This window comes from Heterostelium album, assembly GCF_000004825.1.
Source record: "Heterostelium album PN500 unplaced genomic scaffold PPL_scaffold12, whole genome shotgun sequence".
NCBI lineage: Eukaryota > Evosea > Eumycetozoa > Acytosteliales > Acytosteliaceae > Heterostelium > Heterostelium album.
The window spans coordinates 738,663-763,510 of NW_008805074.1; the positions used below are offsets into that span (position 1 = coordinate 738,663).

The 24,848-nt window shown below is 33.0% G+C and overlaps 9 protein-coding genes and 2 non-coding genes across 11 annotated transcripts; 3 read left to right on the forward strand and 8 right to left on the reverse strand.

Annotated features, from left to right (window-relative positions):
- Positions 1-547: 547 nt before the first annotated feature.
- PPL_10249 (uncharacterized protein) lies at positions 548-1,000 on the reverse strand (the record flags this gene model as incomplete). Its single annotated transcript, XM_020581030.1, has 1 exon — positions 548-1,000. The coding sequence occupies one exon, from the start codon at positions 998-1,000 to the stop codon at positions 548-550; it is 453 nt and encodes a 150-aa protein (XP_020428615.1).
- Positions 1,001-1,530: 530 nt separating this feature from the next.
- Positions 1,531-2,943, reverse strand: PPL_10250 (uncharacterized protein; the record flags this gene model as incomplete). The annotated part of the gene is made up of 2 exons (XM_020581031.1): positions 1,531-2,092; positions 2,276-2,943. The coding sequence occupies 2 exons, from the start codon at positions 2,941-2,943 to the stop codon at positions 1,531-1,533; spliced, it is 1,230 nt and encodes a 409-aa protein (XP_020428616.1).
- Positions 2,944-3,194: 251 nt separating this feature from the next.
- Positions 3,195-4,333, reverse strand: PPL_10251 (uncharacterized protein; the record flags this gene model as incomplete). Its single annotated transcript, XM_020581032.1, has 4 exons — positions 3,195-3,211; positions 3,603-3,746; positions 4,155-4,190; positions 4,309-4,333. The coding sequence occupies 4 exons, from the start codon at positions 4,331-4,333 to the stop codon at positions 3,195-3,197; spliced, it is 222 nt and encodes a 73-aa protein (XP_020428617.1).
- On the forward strand, positions 3,289-3,371 carry PPL_10252. The gene has a single exon. It is a non-coding gene; the product is annotated as a tRNA-Leu (tRNA).
- Positions 4,334-5,483: 1,150 nt separating the features above from the next.
- On the forward strand, positions 5,484-6,455 carry PPL_10253 (terpene synthase family protein; the record flags this gene model as incomplete). The annotated part of the gene is made up of 2 exons (XM_020581033.1): positions 5,484-5,870; positions 5,946-6,455. 2 exons carry the CDS (start codon positions 5,484-5,486, stop codon positions 6,453-6,455), a joined length of 897 nt encoding a protein of 298 aa, XP_020428618.1.
- Positions 6,456-7,341: 886 nt separating this feature from the next.
- Positions 7,342-8,590, reverse strand: PPL_10254 (uncharacterized protein; the record flags this gene model as incomplete). Its single annotated transcript, XM_020581034.1, has 5 exons — positions 7,342-7,412; positions 7,860-7,925; positions 7,991-8,333; positions 8,422-8,451; positions 8,561-8,590. The coding sequence occupies 5 exons, from the start codon at positions 8,588-8,590 to the stop codon at positions 7,342-7,344; spliced, it is 540 nt and encodes a 179-aa protein (XP_020428619.1).
- A 534-nt stretch (positions 8,591-9,124) lies between these two features.
- PPL_10255 lies at positions 9,125-9,207 on the forward strand. The gene has a single exon. It is a non-coding gene; the product is annotated as a tRNA-Leu (tRNA).
- Positions 9,208-9,926: 719 nt separating this feature from the next.
- PPL_10256 (uncharacterized protein) lies at positions 9,927-11,186 on the reverse strand (the record flags this gene model as incomplete). Its single annotated transcript, XM_020581035.1, has 1 exon — positions 9,927-11,186. The coding sequence occupies one exon, from the start codon at positions 11,184-11,186 to the stop codon at positions 9,927-9,929; it is 1,260 nt and encodes a 419-aa protein (XP_020428620.1).
- A 57-nt stretch (positions 11,187-11,243) lies between these two features.
- Positions 11,244-14,800, reverse strand: elmoE (ELMO domain-containing protein; the record flags this gene model as incomplete). The annotated part of the gene is made up of 5 exons (XM_020581036.1): positions 11,244-12,104; positions 12,166-12,406; positions 12,493-12,879; positions 12,952-13,202; positions 13,277-14,800. The coding sequence occupies 5 exons, from the start codon at positions 14,798-14,800 to the stop codon at positions 11,244-11,246; spliced, it is 3,264 nt and encodes a 1,087-aa protein (XP_020428621.1).
- Positions 14,801-15,447: 647 nt separating this feature from the next.
- On the reverse strand, positions 15,448-19,482 carry PPL_10258 (ankyrin repeat-containing protein; the record flags this gene model as incomplete). Its single annotated transcript, XM_020581037.1, has 3 exons — positions 15,448-18,465; positions 18,563-18,717; positions 18,819-19,482. The coding sequence occupies 3 exons, from the start codon at positions 19,480-19,482 to the stop codon at positions 15,448-15,450; spliced, it is 3,837 nt and encodes a 1,278-aa protein (XP_020428622.1).
- Positions 19,483-19,919: 437 nt separating this feature from the next.
- Positions 19,920-24,724, reverse strand: hbx13 (putative homeobox transcription factor; the record flags this gene model as incomplete). The annotated part of the gene is made up of 5 exons (XM_020581038.1): positions 19,920-19,961; positions 21,104-21,128; positions 22,261-23,434; positions 23,512-23,639; positions 23,727-24,724. The coding sequence occupies 5 exons, from the start codon at positions 24,722-24,724 to the stop codon at positions 19,920-19,922; spliced, it is 2,367 nt and encodes a 788-aa protein (XP_020428623.1).
- Positions 24,725-24,848: the final 124 nt, after the last annotated feature.

A 24,848-nucleotide genomic window follows, 5' to 3' on the forward strand; every position in this document is an offset into this window, starting at 1 on the left:
AAGGAAAATTCATGATATTCGAGCACCTAAAGGTTCATACATTACAACATTTAAAATTTAATAAAAGATAAAAAAAATTATATTATAAATATTATTACATTTTAGTTTTAAAAAGATTATTATAGATTTTCCAATGGAATGTCTAAAACATTCAAATGATATTTTATAATCGAAATGACACCATTCTGGTTCATGTAGAATTCATCAAGGCGGTTGTCAATAACTTTTTGAACAATCTCTGTCTTGATGTTCCACCGAAAAATGATTTGTTTGATCTAATTGAGAATTCATCGTATTCATAGATACTACAAGTTGATTTGCTTCATAGAGTCCAACTAGATTCTTGAGGAATGGTTAATTGGTGGTTTGAAAATAGGTGGTAAAGGGATGTATAGTTGGTAGAACAGATTGTTATCCTATATATTGTTTTGTCTAACGAAAGAATCAATAGTAACATTCATTTCATCATTCGTTATCTTTAGTTTCATTGGCAAGTAATCTATCGTTGGTGACAAGAGCACCATCTGGTAGAATTGGTGATCCATTCTCAGGTGATATCCAAGAAAGATTGGCAGTGACAAATGTTTTCTTGTATAATCTTTGGTTGTACTATTGGTAGATTTTGAAGTGGTAAGAAATCTTTTTTTTGATTACCATCCATCAACTTATAATAACCAAGAACTCTATTTTTAATCTCTTTTGGAATTGGTTGACACTTGAGAACTGATTTCATTTGTAACCTAGCATTCTTAGGTGCCAATACATTGTAAGCTACTCGTGGAGATAGTTGGAAGTATTGTGATATGATACTTTGAGAGATAACATTTAACAATTGGTTAATTACAGAATAGATGAGATTCAGAGTTGCCACAGCAAAGATTCGGACACCAATTTCTGGGATAACATGGAACTCACTAGCGAATCCATTGATTGCACCACTATGTCGTGCCATAAGTAGTCCACAAAGTTGTTTGATTTCAACACCCAACCCATATGTCATGTTAGATGAGTGGTTAGTTGAGGGTATTATATCAACTAATTATTAATTTCTTTGCAAAAAATAAATCTGTTATTTTAATCAAAGATACAAACTCCATAATACTTTATAACTTCAACTCACCAACTTATAAAAATCTAAAAAATAGATTTGTATGAACCTTTAGGGGCTCGAATTTTCCTTCCGTGTGTTTTAATAGAATTCGTGCATCTTTGGCAAAGGAACGAGAATCACTCTCATAGAGATAGTTGCCATGAAAGTGTTTATTTTGGATTATTGAATTTTTGTTGTTAATAACAACCCTCATATCTATTATTTAAATAATCAAAAAAAAAAGATAAAAAAAAAAAACCAAAGAATATTAGATTTTATTTTTTAAATTATTTTTAAAAGGTTTTCCAATGGAATGTTTAAAACATCAAATGATATTTTATAATCGAAATGACATTCTGGTCTTATGGAATGATTCATTTAAATCTACTTTAAAAAAACTATATTTTCAAAAAAAAAAAGAAACAAAAGAAAATGTTTATTTATTTAAAACTATTGTTATATGGAATCAAACCAGCAAGTTGTTTTGCACGATTTGTTAAAACAGGAAGTTTCTTTTCATCGTATTTAAATCTATCGATGATAGCATTATTGCCATAGGTTCTAGGATTCTTTGGAAACATCTTAATATTCTCGCTTGCCCAATGAGATGTCATTCTCTTCTCTTTGAAGCATTTCACTTTCTTTTTCAAATCAGAGTCAGAGATGAGCGATGCAGGTTGATAAGAGACATATACAACCATACGACAACGTTCAGGAGTAGTCGGTGCACATGCATAATGAATGGTACGTGAGTCCCACAGCACGATATCACCAATATTGCAGTTCACCTTGACCTTCTTGCAATCCTTAAAGTAACTTAGTTTGATTGGATCGTCATCGAATTTCCACCAATCACCCTTGGAATCGATTCCAGTCTCTCGGAAATATTTGTCATGAACCAAATGAGATCCTTCGTAAACAATCAATCCACCATCATTGTCTTGGCAATGATTTAAATTCAAGAATCCCTGAACACATCTAAAACCAAACTTATTACTTCCCCTAAAATAAGAAAATTAATTAATAAATAATAAAAATAGTTTGTTAGTTTTACAACACTTTGTTAACTATTATTATTTTCTATTAATTAAATTAATTATGATACTCAACTGATCAAAATGATGCCATCCTTTTGTCTCCCTTGTGGATGGCTTTGAAAGATTACCACCATCGAAACTCACTAACAGCTTATCGGTATTATAGATCTTTGTAAATACATCGATAATTGGTTGTTCTACTCTGATATCCCAAACGAATTGGTTTTGTCCGAATGCGTAATGCTGAAAGATACCGTGAATATTACCAGGCCAATTAGAATTGACCCATGTCGAAGAGTCATCTCTCTTTACGCCGGTATTGAAGTTCTCCATCCAGTCCCAAAAGGCACTACTATAGGTGGCACAACGATCTGTTGGAACGACATTGGGAACGACTGCCCAACCTTTATGATATAAATCTTTGCGCCATTGAGGCCAGTCATCCTTTAGCGTATTACAACTCTTTTCCAAAGTTGAATAGCTTATTTTAGATTTACCACCAACATTAAATGTTGTTGTTGTTGATTTACTTTTAGATACTTTAACATCATCATCATCATCATCATCTTCACTATCTTCATAATCACTATCGCTATCACTTTCACTCTCACTATCTTCTTTTTTCTTTTTTAATGATTTGTTTATTTGTTTGGTATTAAGAACGTTAGTTATTTTATTATTTATTGTTTTTGTTTCTATTTTTGATTTCTTTTCGATTGTTTTATAATAATTATTATAGTTTTTATTAATCACAGTTTTAGGATTATTATCCAAAGTTAAATTTAATTCTGATTCAGAAGTTTTTCTTTTAAACATTTTTAAATATGTATATGATTGATATTAAATTGAAAATAGAATAATAAGAAATTGAAATTTTCAGGTTTTTATTATTACTACAAACGGTTCATCCATTTCTAGGAAATTAACAAGTCGACTATTTCATCAAATAATTTGTTTACATGTTTTTACAAGAAATCTAAAATTCGTAAAAAATTCTAAAATTTAAATCAAAAAAATAAGTTAAGTTGTTTGAAAGAAATTAAAAAAAAAGCTTTTTAATAAGTAATTTAACTTTGTTTTGAATCTATTAAAAAAAGAATTTAAAAGGAAACTGTAATTAAATACTACAAATATTTTTAATTCCCTATAGAATTCATCAAAGTACTCTTGGCCGAGTTGGTCTAAGGCGTCAGTTTAAGGCACTGATTTCTTCGGAAGCGTGGGTTCAAATCCCACAGAGTACATTTAAAAAACTAATAACCGCTTGCGGTGATATCATTTTTTCGGTGATATTAAAGCAAAATAAAAAACAAAAAAATTATTATGTGATAACAGTTATAGGTATCTACATCCGCTGAAAGATACCTGGGTCTGTACTTCACGTCCGACGGATTGCATCATTCGCTTGATTCTCTGATCAACTCTATTAAAGGACACCTGGTCCGTTGGAAAACAACTGGAGTCACTTTACGCACCAAGATGGCCATAGTCAAAAGCTACACACTCTCTAAGCTCACCTACAACATGTACGTCGATAGATTTACCGATGAGGAAGTCAAGAAACTCGATAACATACTGTCTTGGTACCTGTGGTCGTCCAACTCCAATCCGTTCATCGACTCCAAGAAATATAAAAACACAATGAAAAAGACCAGAGCTGTACAACCATGGTTACGTGGTGGCATCTCGCTATGGGACATCCAACTTCGTAATGATGCGCAACACGTGTGGATATTCAACAGATTCCTACTTTCAACCTCTGATCCTTCCAAAGTTTGTTATTATACCAGTTGGCTATCTCAAATCTATTGCAGATCTATCACCTCGCCATATCTCAATCTATGCTACACTCTGTGGCACCAATTGGCAGTTCATCTCAAACATCTGGACAACAAGATCAAATCTGCTAAACCAATTCTGATTGATGGTCTACCACCCACTCTAAAGCAAATCTACGACCACCTATTGTTCTTCAAACATGGCATTCCACCACTAACTGATGGTCAGTTCCAACTATCGCTACCAACCAAATTCGACTACACATCTTACGACTGTATCTTCACCTATATTTCGCTCATCAAACACCAGCGTGGACGAAACACTGTCTTCCGGTTCTTCTCTCGTTCACTTCCTGGATTAGCTTACAACAAAAACAAAGAATGTGAACTGTGCTTCACATACTGCTCTGACCCATATTTCCATACATTCTTTAATTGTCGAGCAGTTATGCACAGATTCAACCTTAACACCATTCTTGACTCCTTACAGCTTTCAGGTGGTCAACGATTCGATTGGACTATGGAAGACGCGTATCAGTTGGTTAGAAGAAAGGACAACATCACTACTCTCGCTTCACTTGTCTTTCATCAAATCTGGAAATTCTATTGTAAATCCTATTTTGGCGGTACTCCTCTCCACGATAACAACCTACTATCTAATGAATCTATCATTAATGAATATATACAGCACTTATCTGTAATGAAATTAATTATATATAACAGTATCAGTAACTTACAATCCAAACTTAAATAACCAGTAACCTATCAAATGTCAGCCAACTATTATTTCCTCTTCTTCATTTCTTCATTTTCAAATTAACCAATTCAATCATCAGTATTCTCATCAACTTAACAATCTATTAATATCAATAACTAAAATAATTATATAAAAACTGTAAAAAAAAAAAAAAAAAAAAAGAAAAATTCGATGGTTTACACCATCCCAATATATTACTTAATAAATCAATAATTTTTTTTTTTATTTTTTTTTATTTATTTTTTTTTCGGTGATATTAAAGCAAAATAAAAAAAAAATTATTATGTGATAACAGGAATCTAAATCCTTCCAACTACATACCACCACTTTATACTGTTGTTAATCAACACTCAACTACTGTTAGATCTATTCTATCCTAATGCTACTAACCTTATTCCCTCTAAAATATCATATACATTTACATTCCTAAAATATCGAGGTTGAAAGTGAGTTGACAAATGAAAAATCGAAATTAATAATAACTATAAAAAATAATAATAATAATAAAAATAATATTTTATTGGCTATTTCTCACAACTATATCTCTAGTAAAACCCCAAAAATCTCTATTTTCATGTTGAATATTAAATATTACAAATGAATTTTTTAAGATAGAAATAATATTTGGAGATTTTGACTTCTATATATTAATTATTTTCTTATAGTATTCAAAATAAAAATTAATATTTAAAAATAAAATTTTTAAAAATAAAAAAAAAGAATTCTAAATGTTATCTTTACAAAAACTAATTGATAAAACTCCCAAGAGCTGGACTTTACCTATGAATCCGTATGATCCTATGCAAATAGTGATTGAAAAAATGGAAAAATTTGGAATATTAAATGATGAAAATAGTGAAAAAATAAGACCAACTATAAAAGGAATTTCAATGTTTGTAAGAAATATTTGGCCATCCGGAGATCAAGAGTTAATGGTATTGGGTACACAATTATTTATTTTTAATAGGATTTTCGATGACTTTATCGATTGCGGTCAACCAGAGTTTGGAATTAAATATATTGATAGAGTAATCAATATTTTCAAATTGGGGAAACTAGAAGATGATCCTACACCAGTCGAACTCAATATTTTTGATTTGGTTCATAATTTAGAATCTAGAGTTGGAGAACAAAATCCATTAATCAATCTATTCAAAAATGCTTACTTGGATTATTGTTACAATTTAGTTCCATGGCAAAATATGAATGTAAGTTTATTGAATTTAAATTTTTAATTAATAATATTATTAATCAATCAATTAATTTGGTTATTTTTAATATAGAAATTAAATGGTGATATTAGTATGAATTTATATCACAATTTGAGAATACATAATTATGCAACTGCACCACCTTTTTATATAAGTTTAATTTTCATAATGAAAAGATTAAACTATGATATAGTTCTTGACCCACTTTGGAGAAGTTTAATTGAAAGTGGAGGGAAAATTGGTGCTCTCTACAATGACGTATTCTCGTATGAAAAGGAAGTTAGAGGAAAAGAAGAAAGAATGAATAGTTTCCATTTTATGAAAACTCAAAACAATTGGTCAGGTCAAGAATGTCTTGAATTCTTTGAAAAAGAAATGGATAATTGTTTTGAACAATATTTTATTCATGAAAACCTTATTATTAAAAAATTCTTTCCAAGACTTCAAAACAAAGAAGATCAAGAAGAATTCCATCAAATTATAGAATTCTGTCATACAATTTTGTCTTCTTTAGTAATGATGTACAGACTAAAACCAAATTATAAATCTTCAGATTCAATCTTTATTGAACTTAAAAACTAAACAATATGAATTGATAATAAAGAGATTGATCATCTTTTATTCAAACAATTCCCTAAACATCACGTTTTTAAAATAATAGCTTTTAATTCAGTCATTTTATAAAATGAAACACAAACGATATCTAGATTTTTAAATAATATTTTGTTGAATTGGTATAACTTCCTGTTTGATTGTTTAGTATATTTAATAAATTATTCATATCATTGTTAAATGAAATTACACAAATAATAGTATTTAAGATTGGTTCAATCTCTTTTTATCCAAAAATAGTTAACACTATACTTGTTTTAGAAATAGAAATAATAAAAAATGAGATTAAATTTTATAAAAATTTAAACTCAGTTACATGATGAATATATTTGTTGTATTATGTTTTTAAAAGTTGTTTTTAAAACACTTGTATCTATTGTTCAGATTGAAATTATCTATAAAAAATGTGGAAATTTTTATTACTTGAACTTTGTTGTACCAATATAATGATTATTAAAATAGAAGTTAATATTTTTTATCAAAAACAGAATTTTCATTTAAACATACTACATACAAAAAAAAGGAATTCTAAATGTTATCTTTACAAAAAATAATTAATAAAACTCCAAAGAGTTGGACTTTACCTATGAAACTCAAATGATACCATGGAAATGGTGATTGAAAAAAATGGAGAAGTTTGGAATATTAAATGATGAAAATTGTCAAAAATATAGACAGATTTTAAAAGAAAGAACAATTAAGAATCTTTAAGTTATAAGTTAGAAACTATATGAATGAATATCTTTATTAATTGTTTGTAAAATTCTGTGGTAAGACCTATTGAATAGGTCATGAATATGGCAATGAAGTTGTTTGTTGATTTGGTAGTGTATGTTTCATCTTATTATTATTATTATTATACCATTTCTTTCTTTAATGCTCTATTATCATGATTGCTATCATTATTTCTAGTTTGTTGACGATAAACTATTATAAGTTTAGAACAATATTGTCTTTTGTTCTTTGATAGAAAGGAGGTGAATATTCGATTTCCTCATAGATGTACATTTGTTATAATTCTTTAAATTATTATTATTATTGTTGTTGATTTTGCTTGGTGAGATTGATTATTTTATATGAATTGTTTCCTATTGCACGGAGATACGTGAAATAATTTGATTCATTTAAAACGATCATGGTCGTTTTAGTTGAGTTTTTGGTGCTACTGAGGAAGATCTATCAACTGTTTTAATGTTGGGACGAACAGAGTGAATCTGGTTGGACAAATTAGACATTGATCCTGTTAGTCTCATTTTCATAGGTGGAGGAATTGATGGTGATTCCTGAGAAATGGAATCGTTATAATGATTATATCTGTTTTTTGATTTTGTCCTGGATCGATAATCGACATTGAAGCTGTTTGTTTAATAATACCGTTTGTTGTAGTAGATGTTGTAGTTGATGTTGCTGCAGCTTTCCTATTTATACTATAGGTGATACCTTTTTTAATACTACCATTATTGTTATTACTAATGTTGTTTTTTGATTTAATTTTGAATTGATACAGAGAAATATGAGATGTTCCAGAGATATTGGATGACATTGTATCCTTGGTTGACAAGATCCACTAAGCAATTTGGGTTTAATATCTTTTTTTAAAAGGTTGTTTAGATTCGATTGTGATGTCGATGTTGTATGGCTATGAAGATGATTATTATTGTTGTTATTCAATTGCTTCGGATGAGCTTGATACAATGGGAATAGATCAGCACAAACATTGACACTACTCAAATATTCGACCAAATCCAAGAGTTGTCTCCATTCTTTTTCAAACATTGGAATGAAAAAGGATGATGAATTAGTTAGAAAGAAATAGTGATACCATTGGAATGTTATGTTGTTTTGAACCTTTTAGTGATAAAAATAAATAAAAAACAAACAACTTTAGTATGAATGAAAGTTAGAACGATATTAATAGCTGCTTATATTTATTAACATACCAACATCTAATTTCATCTGTTTTATTCTTTTTTAAATATAAACAAACATAATTATTCAAATAATGTTAGTTACTTTAATTATGAGATTATTGATATTTATACATATAAACATACGATTCAAATGGAATAAAAAACCAAAGTGTTTAGTTCGATGGCTTTGCTCATTTATGAGCTCTATTGCATAGTCAAATCGATATTTTGAGATAATCATCATCTACATATATATTTAATCAATAATAATATTTTTATTATTAAATTTTTATTTAATAATAACTTATTTGAGTTATTTGTAGACTGTATTAAATTTTAAAAATGTGAAAACATATAGGGAGAAACTTGTGTTAAAAATTGAAATTTTTTGTTGATTTTTAGAATAAAATAATGTATTAAGATCTATATATTTATAAAATATAGATCTATTGAGGGAATATATTTATTGATTTTGCAAGAATCAAAAAACCATTTAAATTGAAGGACAGCTGTTTACTAAATCAAATACTGTAGAGTGGATATTGGATGAGACAGAGGAGATAAAACAATAGAAAATCTCTTGACCTCGACACCTAAGTTATATTGGTTTGAACAACACTTAACTGCTTTAAAAACAATAAAGCTCTTTTTTCAATGTTTTTAAGTGACAATACAAGGTTGAAGTTGAGATATTCAAAAATTGAAATAGTTATTTTGGCAATCATAAAAGTACTCTTGGCCGAGTTGGTCTAAGGCGTCAGTTTAAGGCACTGATTTCTTCGGAAGCGTGGGTTCAAATCCCACAGAGTACATTATAAAAACATTTGACCGCTTGCGGTGAGAGTCAACCATTGTATGAAGGTTTATCTGTGTGTTGCTTGTGGAACAGATCATAATTAGTTAACTTCCATTTTGGCATAGTGGGAAAACCCATTGGTTACAACCTTCAATGCTGAATAGGTTCACTCTATAGGTTTCATAGATTTTTATCCTCCAAGATCTTTAATGTTGTACCAGGGCCCATTTTATATTATTTTACAGGATAATATTAATACCTGCAATTTGTTGACTAATCAAGAGTCAACAAATCCTTTTTTTTTTGGTTTAAAAAAAAAAAAATATATTATTTTATAATCAAACAAATCTATTAAAAATAATATAACAAATTAAATAGTAATAGTAACTTATTTTCCAAACTAGTTTTATCGCTACTTTAACAACTAGGCAACAAGACACAAAGAATTTCATCTTTAAACTTTAAACTTTATCTTTCAAATTTAATCTTATTCAACTATAAGTAAATAAAAAAATACAACTAATTTGATAAGATGTTAAAAGAACAATTTGGTTTATTTTAAATTATTGGTACATAATAAATAAATAATTTTTTTGATTTGGTGTTGTTGAGGTTTAATCTAAGTTTATAAATAACAATCAATTGTGATTGTTGTAGTTGTAGTTGTTGTTTTAGTTGTTTTGTTTTGTTTTTTGACAACTTTTAGTTGAATAGAGTGGTAGAGACTTAAAGAGGTTAACCTCTTCTTTGTATCTTTTCACCAAAAACAGAGATTAATGATGACACTGATGGAGAATGATCGTTGGTTGCGATCAGCTTTGGATCTGAAAGACTATTGACGGTATGACTCTTTTTGAGTTCTGGTGGAGCCTTGCTCGTTTGAGCTCTTGGTCTAACTTGAGAGGGTGCACCTTGTTCTTTTCTGGGTGAATCATTAGACGCTCCAGACGATGGCGATTGTAAACTGTTTGGTGCAGAGTTGTTGTTGTTGTTGGAAGGAAGTGGAGCTGATGTTTTTCGAAGTGATACTTTAATTGGAGAATCGGGTCCACCAATTTGAACTGTTTTTGAGGCAACAACGGTCGATGGTGATGTTGATCTAGGCGTAGTGTTGGTCGGAGTGGAGTTTGCAGAGGTGAGCGTTGGTGATTGATTGATTGGTGATGTTGGCATTGATTTTGCAATTGGTTTGGCTGTTGGTCTTGTTGGTGTAGTATTATTATTATTATTGTTGTTGATTGCTGTTGCAACAAATGGAGAAGGTTTGTTAACAACTGGTTTAATAGGAGACACTCTTGGTGAGTCGGATATGGTTGCTTCAGAAACAACAGTTAAATCTGGATTTCTTGGAGGTAGCGATGGTTTTAGTTTACTATTATTAATATTATTATTGCTGTTGTTCAATTCGAGACTTGGAATTGAAACTGAAGCTCTCTCAACCGGTTTAGTCTCTGGAATAATGATTGGACTCTCCAGAGAATCGTCCAACTGTTGTAATAACAATGCATCGGTCACATTCTCTACCATTATCTCTTTATCATTTGTTGTTGATGTTGTTGTTTCCAATTGTAAATCAGGTACTTGTTGATGTTGATGTTGTTGTTGTTGTAATTGTTGTTGAATTTGTTGATGTAACGAGCTTGGTGGTGTTTCCATATCGAATCTTTCTTGATAGAATACATGTAGTTTATCATCTTCATCGACAACAGAACTTTGATCGGATATTACATCCAATGTCTCCAATGAACTGTTTATGGATGCTCTGCACGACGGTGGATTGTTATCGACACTTTCATTCAATAGACTACTCTTGGTTACATCCGGTAGTGTTAGAGCTGTCTGATTATTGTTACTATTGACATGATCACTATCATCATTATTATTGGGTGAAGTACTTGTAGAATGATGTACATCATTTCCACCATTTGGTGAAGTGGATGGCGATGACAGTGGTATCATAACGGATGCATGATAGTTTGATTTACTGGGTGTCATTGTACCCTTTCTCAATGCTTTGTCAATGGCAACCTTGTGATGGTGGGTGATGGTGAATTAGAGGTTGGCGAGGTTGATGAAGCTGAATTTGGGTGATGTTGATACGACGACTGATGATATTGGTACAGGTGATTGTTTTTGTTGTTGTTGTTGTTGAGATTGATTCAACTGAATAGGTTGAGCAGGTAATAGCTCATTTGGTGGCGAAGGTGGTTGTTGCATCTTATGCAATTTCGAGAAACTGATATTCGCTTTTTGGAGATCGACACCCAACAATCTTTGAACCTTATCAATACTCTTTTCCTCTGGTGATTTCGGTTTGATTTGATCTTCTTCCAATGATTCATTTTTACTTGTTTGGTGGTTATTTTTAGCAGTAGTAGTAGTAGAAGTATCATGTGTATTATTGTTATTGTTCTTATTATTTGTTGTTGTTGTTGTTGCTGGAGGTAGAGTTGCTAAAGTTGTTGATGTTGTAGATGTTGGTGGGTTGGGTGAAGTAGAGACAACTGAAGGTGAACTATCAGTAGATGAACCTAGTTGAGAAGGATGTATCATTTCACCAAAGAACTTGTTAAGTTTGTTTATTCTCGACTCTACTACTGGATCGGTGTTGGTATTACTACCATTCTGGTTGTTGCTACTGTTGCTACTTCGTAGAGATACACCACCGCTACCATTGAGTGAGTTCTGAACATTCTTGAGTGGACTATTGACAATACCACCACCATTGGCATAGTTGTTGTTGTTGTTGTTGCTGTTGTTCTTGAGTGAAGCAGTCAACAATGACTCTTGAATCTGCACAGAGAATCTAATCTTCTCACCATAGTCTACCTGTTCAGAGTCTAACCATTCACCAATGAATGTTTCAATTCTATTGTTTCTCTCTTGTAATGAATCTGATTTACTCTTTACCAACTATAATAATGTTAATTAACTTATTTTACACTAAAATAGATTATAAAAGCTTGTTACTTACATTTGGTGGTAAGAATTGATAAGTTAAAGAATCTAGACTTTCACCAAAGAATCTTATTAAACTATGACATGAATATGCAATATCTGTAATAGAGGTGTCATTCGATAGCAATTGATTGAATCTATGTACTACATCGATAGCGTTGGTAACCTCTGTTGACTCTAATAGACAACCAACTATATACTCTGTAAACTCTTGACTATTAACAGGTTTCTTTTCAATTGTTTTTGTTATTATAGATCTATTTGATAATTTATAATAAATATTAATAAATGAATGAATGATGATTATACAAATGTTAGACAATTGTTTTGTTGCTATACTTACTCAGTGGTTGATAATATAGTTGAGAAATCAGAGTAACTAATCGATTGGAATGACCAGAGTGATTCGAATAGTATAAATGTAGATACATAACATTCATCAAGCCAATTGTAATCACTGAATACAATATCCCACTTTTCAGATGGATCTTCTTCAACAATCTCTGATTTTCCATCGTCATTGTTGTTGTTATTATTATTATTGTTGTTATCTTCATTTACACTGTTACTACTACCACTATTGTTATTGATACTATCATTATTATTATTATTATTGTCTTTGTTTAATCTAAAACCATATGCTTTCGATAATAGATATGATAAAGATATGCCGACCAATGCAACTGGGTATGATTTCGATAGCATCTGACAATCAACGAGAGTATTGTCACTATTGTCGCTATTGTCGCAGTCATCTTTGTCTTGGCACAACTCGCGATCGGTCTGTATTGTCAAGAGGTACTTGAATAACGATGTATGTTGCTTAGCAAAGTAGTTGAGATTGCGAAGTGCAATGACACCGGTGCAGTTCAAATCATCCGATGGATTGGCACCACGGAAACCTAACAACAGCCACTTGTAGGAACTACAACCACCATAGGGATAGAGTGTCAATGTCGATGACCACAAATCAGAGAACAATATCTGATGTTGAATTCTCTCTGTATCAATAGATTCCAAACATTGATCTTTTAATTCATTAACTAAATATTTCTAAAAGATAAATAATAATAATATTAATATATATTACTTTGTTAAACAGTTAATAAACAACAACTATAACTTACTCTCAATGTTTTATATTGAATACTATCGGATATTAAATTATCTTTTATCTTTAACTCGTAGAGTGATCTAAAGATATTGTCTTTGTGTAGTCTGATGATATAATTTACAGGATTTGGTGATAATAAATAGATGTTGTTGATCATTGAGATGGTTTGTATGATGATCTCGCTATGTAGATTGGGTATGGAGAGGAGTGACGATGATAACGATTGAACGGATGCAGATGCTCTAATCGCTTTATTAAAGTACAGGTCATCGTCGTCGTTAGCATCGGTGTCTACAGCAGCATCGACGGTATCCAATATACTGTCTCTACGTTGATCGTACTGCTCCATCAAATACAAATAAAAGTTCTTCTTAAACTCTGATGAGCATGTCTTTATAGATTGATCGATCAAAGTGAACAGTGAAATTTGATTTCCACTCGAATCTTGATGACCTAAACTATCTCTATTTGAAAATTGATTCGATGTATTACCATTACTATTGCCATTGCTATTACTACTATTATTAATACTATTGTTATTGTTTGATGATGATGATGATGAATTGGATGTTTGTACAGATGATGAAGTGAGTGTGTTGGTTCTACCGGTACTCTTACTGAAAGTTCTATTGATTGTTGCTGATGGTGAGATATCGGTGGTGGTGGTGGTTATTGTTGTTGTCAACATTGTATTGGTAATACTCTTTAGTATTGTATTACCATTGTCATTGATATTGGATGCCGATGTACTGAAAGAGTTGTTCCTCTGTAGATAACCAACAAGCAAATTGATAGCCCAGAGTGTAGGTGATCTGAAAATGATACGGATAATCTTGACGAGATTGTCAGAGCTAATATAGACATGGTCATTCCTAGTTCTCTCCTTCAACATCAACAACGTCAAATGAATATGTAAACTTTCAATTGCCTTTCTAAGTGCTTTCTTATTGGATTTGGAATTGTTGTTATTGTTATTTTGTGTGGTAGTGTTGTTGTTTGTAGCATTTGTCGATGTCAAATTCGAATTTACAAGTGTGGTTGTGCGCATTTTAAATTGTGTTTGAATTTGACTCTCAATGTGCGAACGAAGTGACGATGGTTGTGAGTTTGGTGTTGAGCTATTAGGTGTTGAAATATTACTATTATTGTTGTTGTTAATGTTTGTTGGTGGTGAAATAGTAGTAGTTGTTGTTGTGTTGGTAGGTGGTGGCAATAGACTTTCAACGTCAGAGATATATCTGCTAAGTGGACGTAACTTAAAGAAAAGAATATTATCTTCCTTCTGGAATTTGCTATCGTTGACATCCTCAATCCAATGTCCGCTACTCGCTTCCTGTAGTCCGTAGTGAGAGGAGATCAATCCATTGGTATCTGATATCAATCTGAGTGTCGAACTCTGGAAACTCTGTGAGAACTCGATAAGATTTTCAAACAAATGCCTAATATGTCCTTGGAATGCAACATTACTTTTGCACTCATAGAAGAACTCTGTGCCATCTGGATCGTAAATTTTGACCCTAGTGCATTGTTGTGGCATTCTTCTACAATATTATTATTATTATCAATTTCTATTTTATATATAAATATTTTTAAAAACTATTCTTTTATTTCTTTCTTTGTTAAATAAATAATTATTATTTAATAATAATATAAATAAAATAATAATAATAATGTCAATGTTTTTATTATTATTTTTGTCCGTTCCGTTTGATCGCCGCTGCCTTTTTTTTTTGATTTTTGGCTTTTTTCAGGTTTTTTTTTTAAAGAAGAAGATTTTTTTTTGCTTTTGCAAAATTTTTGATGGGATTTAAGTTAATAAAAAAATAAAAAATAAAAAATAAAAAATAAAAAATAAAAGATTATCTAATAAAATAATGACAGATAAATAGAATTTACTATTATTTTGATTGAAAATAATGCTTAAAGAATCAATAGAAAACAAAAACAACAAAAAGTTAAGGAGTTGGAATAGATACACAACTCACTTACGAGATTAATGATCATCTGGAGTGCCTTTTACAAAGTTAAAAATGTTGTGGTAACAAATGATTCAACTTGTTTAAAAAAGTGTGTAGTGTGTGGTGTTTTTCAGTTCATACAATCAACCAACAAACCACACAAAGCAAAAATAGGTTCAAATTTGGATTTGAATTTATTTATATTTTATTTTATATATTTTTTATTTTAAGTATTATTTGTTGATGATGTTGCTGTTGTTGTTTCTGGGAGTGTTGATAAATTATTATGAGTTGATGGTGAAGATGTTAATTCATTGTTGTTGTTGTTATTGTTGTTGTTTGGTGATGTTGGTGTGGTGGTTGTTGGATTGACGGTGGTTGATGCTTTCGATTGTTGTTTCTCTTTCTTTTTCTTCTTTCTTACAAAGTCTGATAGATCGGATTTGGTGTCGTCGTTGGTGGTTACTGATACATTGTCTGGAACATCGGATACATCGTCGTCGTTCGAGTCAGAGTGAGTTCCTTCCTTTCCAGAGTCTTTCTTCTTTGTCATTCCTTTGAATTTGTTGAGTAGCAGCTTGAATGGTGTCGGTGAGTGATTTTGTCGTGACGGTGACGACTTGTCTTTTTCATCCTCTGCCGATATCAAATCATTATAGCTATTGGTGTGTGTTACTTGTTGTGGTTGAAGTGAGTTGTTGTTTTTGTTGTTATGTACATTGTCCATAGACTCTCTGTGAACTAAATTCGGTAGTGTTGGGTCTAGTGTGCCTGTAGTTGTAGTGGTGGTGGTCGCTGTTACCGATATCTCTGGGTTGTTACCATTACCATTGCTAGTACTGGTGATGGCGACAGTTGGAACGGTTGCGTCGTCTTCATCGGAATCGTCATCGAATCCATTTTCATCGCCTGGATATCCTTGAGCGTTTCCACCGGCGTCGTTTGGAATACCCTTGCCAGAGATGCTCAACTTGCTCTTCATCAATCTGAGTGTGTTTTTACCTCTACCTAGTAGCGATGGTCTTCTCTTTGACTTTGGTCTATTGAGCTTATGATTGATTGGAACGGTTTCGTTGGTGTTGCTGCTATTGACGGAAGCTGCCAAGTTGCCAGTACTAGTGTTATTGATGCTGCTGTTGATTGGTGGCTTAGTGGATTCTGTCTCTGATTTGCCGCTGGTTGCAGAGGTGTTACTTCCGTTGAGATTATCTTTGCTGATGTTGCTGCTGCTGTTGTTGTTTGTCGACAATTGCTTTTCAGCTCCGATCAATTGGTTACTGCTGTTTCCACCGCTGTTGGTGCTGATGTTACTGTTGAGTGAGGCGTTTAGTTGGATGTTTGGATGGTGTGATGCGGCCAATGCATCACTTCCGTCGGCGCCACTGAAACTAGCACGTCCAATACTCTCACGCTCCGATTCACTCCAGCTCGATTCCATTTCGTTCTCTGCAACTGCGTACTTGTCGTCGTCATCCTCGCTGAGAATCTCTTCACGTGTCGTCGCCAGCGATGTGGCGTTTGGGAAGTCGGTGCTCAGTGGAACCGATGCCTCGAATGGCTGCACGCTTCCGGCTTCAATTGTATCCATTGTCAGCCCGAGATTGATATCCTCACCGCGCAACACTTGTTCAGTTTCTTTCGATCGGTTGGATACGGCCAAGTCGATGGGCAGACGACCGAGATGATCCATACACTTTAAACGAATCGCTTCGAATCCACGCTTCATAAGGAGTGAAGCGCATCTTGGACGATTGAAATAGGCGGCGTAGTGCATTGGTGTCCAACCACGAGAATCGACCATTGACAGGTCAGCACCGTTCTGGAGCAACAGCTCGGGAATGATGACGTCGTCCGACTTCCAGATGACCTGGTGGAGTGTAGTTCTTCCTGATGCGTCGACGTGGTTCACCTCGGCGCCTTGACCAATGAGTTTGAGATAGCGAGCGATATCTCTTGGCCCGGTAGCACTAGCCATTTCATACAACATTTTGGACAACTCTTCGGTTGGTAGAGTCGACTTGATAATAAAGTCTTTGGTCTTGTATTTGGCACGGATATAGGTTTCCTTGGTTGGACGATCCGACTTTTCTGTGGGTTTGACCTGGTCGGATAGCTGGTGTTCATAGAGTAAATTGAATTTGGCATTGCCAATCTCTTTCATCAGATAGATATTCTCTGGAATCCACTTGTCCAGCGTGAGCGAACGCACCTTGGAAATGTGAGTTCCCAGACTACGGTGCACACCACTGCACACCTTACAAATGATGACACCGAGGTTGATCGATGCCCAATCGGGATCCTGACTGGAGCAATCGGCACAGATATTGTTACCGGCTGCCTTCTGGATGATGCGCATCACCTGTTGATTCACCTCATCGCCACTCGCACCGGAGCCGCCAACAGTCGAGCTGGACAATGGCTTTCCGACGGTGCTGTTGCTCAAAGACGACTTTTCAATCGATTGGCTGTTGAGCGAGTTGGAGATGGCTTCTTGAATGGCTGCAACCCAACGGTCACGCTCCTCTTCATTCTCGGCCTGCAAAACGATCGGCTGTTTCTTACGAGGATGCAGAATTTCGAAACGGTAGTCGACCTGCTCCTTTGACTGCTCCTTGGACGAGCCGGAAGCCGGTGGATTGGTCGAGGACGGCGAGGAAATCAACGGCTGTTGTGGCACACGCACCGAACACAACAAGATATTGAGTGCATTCTCTGGGTGGAACTCCTTCTTACCCTTGTAGCAATAGAGCATTCCATCCTTGAGAACATACCAACACTTGTTCCAACCTCCCATGACCTGCTTGCTCTTCTTCATGAGGTGACCCTCCACCACCTTGGGTGGCTGGATCTCCTCGAGGTATCGCTCGAGCTCCTCGATTCGCGGCTTCAGATTTCCGAGGAGTTTGGCGCCACGATTGAAAAAGAGATACTGCGAATTGATAAAGTGCAACACCGATCGCAGGTATTTCGTTTCGTTCTTGTGTGAGAGCTCACCTAGCTTGATCTCCAAGTCCTTGTTTTGATTCTCGAGAACCTCCTTCAACTTTTCCAACTCTTGCTCATAGTTAAACAGTCTGGTTTCGTCGATACCCTTCTTCTTGATCGATGTCGAGATCTTACCCAACGACTGTTCGTACTCCTCCTTTGACTTGGTCACTCTCTTGTGTGACTCTGCAACCTCTGCAAAGTCATAATCTACAAAATTGGCAACCGGAGTACAAAATACATCTTGAATTTCATTCAACTAAAATATAATAATAATAATCCAACATCACCAATTCATTATTAATAAATATAAACACAATAATACACTCACTCCCCCTAACTTAATAATATCTTACCATTTGATCATGAACACTATTGACCGCTTTCAATGTATTTCCAAAGTATGCAAGATTTCCACCGAGTGTCTTTTCCTTTGGTTGTGCAAATGCAATCATCTGCTCTGATTGCTTAAGCATTTCCTCTGAGAATAAATGACTATTTTGACAATAAACTTTACATAAATAAATAAATAATTTAATGTGTTAGTATTATTATTATTGATGTAAATGTAAAAGAATAAAGTTAATTATATAATTATTTTTATATATATACCTTTCATTGAATCAGTCCAGTGTTTTGAAATCTTCAAAAGTCTCTTCAATGTTTTTTTGTTTTCAAATGCAAACTGTACTTCTTCTGCGTGGTAAGAGTTTGCACTGTTTTGTGAAGCTGCCAATGAAATAGTGGTGGAAAGAGTCGATGGATTTAGATTGCTAGTGGTGCTAGTGCTTGTAGCGGCATTCGATAGTGGTTGCAAATTTTGATGACTGGTATTAGGTGATGATGATGCCGATGATGAAGATAGCGATGAAGTCGATGTATTTGCTACTGTTGTTGTTGTTGCTGCTGTTGCTATTAAAACTGGTGGTTTCTCTGTTGATGATGATATTGATGTTGTTGTTGTTGTTGTTGCTGATACTCCTGTATTTGATGATGTTGATGTTGATGAGGCTGATGAGGTTGTTGCGTTTCTGGATTGAGTTGGTGATGGTTGATTTTGGTTGGCTGCAGCTGATGTGATGGTTACTGTCGGTGGGTTTAAAACTACGGATGAGGCCGTAGAGTATGTGCTATTTGATGGTGAATTCGATGAAGTGGTAGTTACATCCTTAACCTGTGGTTGTTGTTGTTGTTGCTGTTGTTGATCATCTTTATTGTTGTTGTTAGATGACGACGACGACGACACTGAAGTTGTTGATGGTTTAGTTTCACTCATTTTATTTTATATTTATTGTTATTACTCTAACTACTACTATTTGTTTATATATATATTCTTGAGTTGTTTTCCAAATGAAAAAGGGTTCGTCTATTTCAACCAACCCCTTTATATATAACTATTTAACTATGATGTCTGTCTGTCTGTCCTATCTATCTATCTTATCTATTGGATTGATTATTAGTTAAAATAAAAACCAACCTAAAAAAAAACTTGTTTCTGTAAAATAAATTAAAAAAACTAATATATAAATATATTTTTGATTGGTATGGTATATATTATTATTATTACTAATACAATTAAAATTTAACTACTAACTAACTAACTAACTAACTATTATTATTATTAATATTATTATTATTATATATCTAAAAGTACAAATTTAACTAAACTAATTATATTCTTATTATTATTATTATTATTATTATTATTGTTGATTAGATATGACTATTGATATGCTGTCTGTAGTCTACACTATACTATAAGATTTTTAAAAATAAAGTGTTTTGTTTTTGGTTTTGGTTTTTTTTTTTTTGTCTATTCAAAGAACAACTTTTGAATTGTTTTTGATAATAATTTGACCAAATGTTATTGATGACTATGAAAAAAAAACAAAAATAAAAGGAAAAGAAAAAAAATTTGAAAAATTGAAAGAAAAAAAGTTTTGTTTTTGTTTCTAAAATCGTGTGGATTTTGTTCGAATGGAAAGCGGACAATTATAAATATTATTATGATTTTGACCAGGTAAACAATAAATAAAAAAAAGAAATAAATGGAATTTATTAAAATAGATATTTATTTGCAATACAAAAAAGTTTATTCTAATTATTTGTATGTTTCTAAATATTGCTAATTCAATTCATTATATAAAGTACTACTATTTTTGAAAATGTTGTTTTGTTGTTGTTTTTTTTTTTTTTTTCCTTTTTTTTAGATGGACAAACAGATAGATCGAATTGGTTAAGTAAAAATAGGAGTGGAATAAGTATAATTAAATACAAACAACAACAACAACAAAAATGTATACAATATAGGTTTTGAATAGAATTGAATAGAATTGAATTGAATTGAGTAGTTCGTTAGTTGGTTGGTTTGGTTTGGTTATTTTGAAGTGAAGGGAAGTGAAGTGGAGTAGCCAAGATGAGTTGATGTTACATTGAAACATTCATTCATTTTTCATTACGTAATACTTTACATTGTAGTTTTTATTGTTATTATTGATGATGTTGTTGTTGTGTGTTTATTGTTGTCTTATCAACTGAAAACTAATTTTGAAACAATTCCAACACTACAATAACAAAAAAAACAAAAAAAAAAAACAACACACAACACAACTCTACCAAAAATACAGATATGATATCAGTAAATATATATATATGTAAATGTAAATGTGAATGAAATGTTTGTAAAAATAAAAAAAAAATAGACAAAACAAATGAATGAGATATGACACAACAAACAGTGTTTGAAACAATACAAATCGATTCGAATTATCAATTGCAATCGAGATAATAATACAATAACAGTTATTATTTTTAGTATTAATTTTGTGTAACGTTCATAAAATACGACAATGAACAAACAATATATATGGATGAAGTTTTATTTATAAATCTTTTACTACTTTTACAATGACCTTACCTAAACTCGAATATAATAAATGACCTTACACTAATTAGTTTTTGATTGATTTCAAAAATAGAAATCTTGAAATTAAATAAATAAAACAACGATTGTAATGATTCTAAAAAAAAATATTGTTACAATTGTCTTGTCTTTGCTATTCGACTATTTTTCAATCTTTTTATCTGTCTTATCTTAACTATGTGTTTGAAAAGATAAAAAAAAAAGAAAAAAAAAAAAATAAAACAATAGTTTTAAGTGCAAAGGATTTGAAACAACTAGTTGTTGTTTTTAAATTTGCTAATTTTTTTGATCAGCACACTCAAAAGTTTTTTTTTTTTGAAAAAAAATTCATGTGTCACTCACATCCAAAAAACCATTTTATTTGAAAAACTCTCTTTCAAACCACTCGATTTTATATGAAAATCATATTTTAAGATTTACATTTTGATCACAAAAAACACACTCTGAGCATTATCCACAAAACTTATACTTTTTGCTTTTTTATTCAAAGAATTTTAATTTTAATAATAAATAATAATTATATTTTTTTTATTTCTAATAATTTATTTTAATTTAAATAATATCTTTTGATTTGTTTTGATTTGTTTGTTTGTTTGTTTGTTTTTTTTTTTTTTTGCAATTTAATTTAATAGACTATTAATGCTATTACTAGAAGAAGAATGTTGTAATATTAGTTTGTTGTGATAGGGAGATGTTTGTTGGTGCGATGAGTTTTGCAATGGTGGTTGTTGTGACTGTTGAAAGTGGATTGGCGACGATCGATCTTTGTTGGTGTTTGGCACCACTGGGATGGGTGTGTGTTGTCCGTTGATGTAGTGGTTCTGGAAGTTGTATTGCTGACCGGCGTAGATGAAACTACGCTCTTGAGAGGCGCGTAAAGTCTTTAGCTTGTCTTTGGTGCGACGGTTGTCAAGCCAACGCTGGATTCGGTTGATCTTCCAGTTGAGTGATTCCGACAGGTTCTGAAGTTCCTCCTTGCAGTGCTTGGCGTTCGAACCGTAGTGCAGCTGGTAGTACTTCTCGAGCATGATTTTCTCTTCGGGACGAGTTGTCTTTCGCATGCGTTTCTTTGGTGAATCTTCGTCGTCGTCATCAAAGTCGTCGTCGTCGTCGTCCAGCGCCGAGATTTGCATTGGATTCAGCGGGTGATTGCCGTTGTTGTTCTGTTGCCACAGCAGAGTGGATGGTGTCTGCTGGCACGGCGAGTTCGAGCGACTGTTGATGGGCGATGGCGAGTTGGAGAGTGGATTGGTAGCGGTGTTTTGGGTGAGCGAGGTAGGTGAGAGTGGTGGCAAACTCTTCTCCAGTATCAACTTGGTCATTGGCGACTTGTTGTAGAGTCTTGGAACTTCACGCTCGTTCTCCATCAGCTCGTCCTCCTCGTCGTCGAGTTTCGGCAAGATCGTTTTTTGAGTGAATTTCTTGACGATTGGACTCGGTGTGTTCTGAGCACTGTTGCTCGCGTTTGACATTGGACTATCAGAGTCTTGTAGTTGTTGATTGGCGGAGGAGGGTATCTGTTTGTACCACTGTGGTTTCTCGATCGGAGAGGACAATGGACGTTTATTGTTGCTGTTACTGCTACTGGTTATACTTGGCATGTCGTCATCAGAGTTCAAAATACTCTCAAAATTCTTTTTGTGCTGTTGGAGTTGTTGTTGTTGTTGTTGATGATGGTGTTGGAGTTGTGGTGATTGGATGGGTGGTTTTCCAGAAATACTTGGAAGTGGTAAAATAATTGGATTTGTCGACATTGAGTTTTGAGATTGTGTGGTTGGAGTTTGTTGTTGAGAGGATGGTGTTGGTGCAGAGCAGCTACTGCTATTGTTGTTGTTGCTGCTGCTACTACTACTGTTGCATTTAACTCTTTTATATTGTTGAGAGATCGATGCCAGTTCATAGGATGGAATGAATTCACTGTCGTTTGGTGAGACAAATGAATTTGGTGAAGATGATTGTGAATGTGATTGTGAAGATGATTGTTGTTGTTGTGATGATGAGTTGGAGTTGTTAGATGAATAAATAGATCCAATGATTTGGTTGACTGGTGATTGATTTTTCGATGCGGATATGGTGGTGGAGAATGAAGATGATTTTTTCAGTTCTTCCTGTAACATCTTTTGTTCGTGTCTTCTCTTTCTTCTGCTTCGTTTGTTGAGAGCAGTATGTTCGTATGGATCATGGATTTGCTTCAATCCATAGTATCCTTTTCTTCCATTTTCAAGTGCACTCTCTTGTTGGAACATTTCAAAGTATTGAGGATGTGATAAAGTCATATTTACTGTTTGTCTCCAAATTGATGTTCCTTTTTTTTTGGTTAAGAAGAATTAATTAATATTAAAGTTAAATAAAATTATTATTATTATTTTTTCCAAAACATACTTTTCCTCATACACATAGTTTCATAATGAGAATCAATAAAAGTACAAATATCTTTCTTAATGTGGAAGTATTTAATATCTGGCTTTGATAGAGTTAAACAATAAAGTGCAATATAACAAATGTCAGCCCTAAAAAAAAAAAAAAAAAAAAAAATTAAGTATTGCATTTCCAGAAAATTATTATTAATATTATTATTCTTATGTTTGATAATTTACCATGTTGGTGCTGAAGTAAAGAATGAAGGAGGTGGACCGTATGCACATATACAGCATTTATTATAGTTACAGGTTTTTGGAACTATATTACTACAGGAAGAGGATTTCATCATTCCTCCACTTGGAATTCCTGGAATGAACTGATTGAATTTGGAGCCGGGTTTTCCTGGTGAGTGGAGGGAAAGTGAAGAAAAGTTTTGGTGTTGTGGTGGCGAGGACATATCGTCTCCAGACATATCGTCTGAAGATGGTGATGAAATCGATGGTGCTTCTGCTGCATCATCGGGATGAGGAGATGATATCAAGTGTGAGATATCACTGAGTGTTGGATGTGAATTGTGATCGTTGTCACGTTGACTGTTATTGCTGTGATGGTTATAGGCGTTATGATTCTGATGTTGTTGTTGTTGATGATGTTGATGTTGTTGCTGTTGGTTTTGTGGATTCAATAGCAATGGATGTGCCGAAATTTGTGGAATATGAGAGGTGGAAGATGATTTCATTTTGAAATTAATCATTTGTGAGGTGGCCGATGGTGATGTCATTTTCATTTCTCTTGGATGAAATTGTTGTTGTTGTTGTTGTTGTTGTTTATGGAATTGTTGCAGTTGATGTTGTTGATGATTTTGAAGATGAGGATGTTGATCCTTGAGAGTATGTGATAGCATATTGAGAACTTGATGAGCGTTGTCCTCGTCTTCATCGTCGGCATCGATGTCACCGTTGTAGTTGTCGTCCTCAAGTTCATCGAGGTCGTCGTCCGAGAGATTGTCCTCCATCATTTGTTGTTGCTGTTGCATCGACAATTTCTTTGAGATGATACTATGATTTCTAAACTGTTGTTGTTGGTCTCTGGTTAACATTCTGGAAAATGATGGCGAGTAGGTTCGGGTCAAAGCGGAGGAGTAGGAAGAAGTTGTTGTTGTAGGTTTTTGGCGATGATGAGCACAGGCATTAACAGTTTTCGATGATGATGATGATGAATAAATAACATGCATTTGGTTGATCAACAAGATAAATTATTATTTAAATGAAAAAGTAGTAGTAGAAGTAGAAAAAAAAATAAATTAAAATTAAAATTAATATTCAAAATTTCAAATGATTGTATGTATTTTCAAGTTG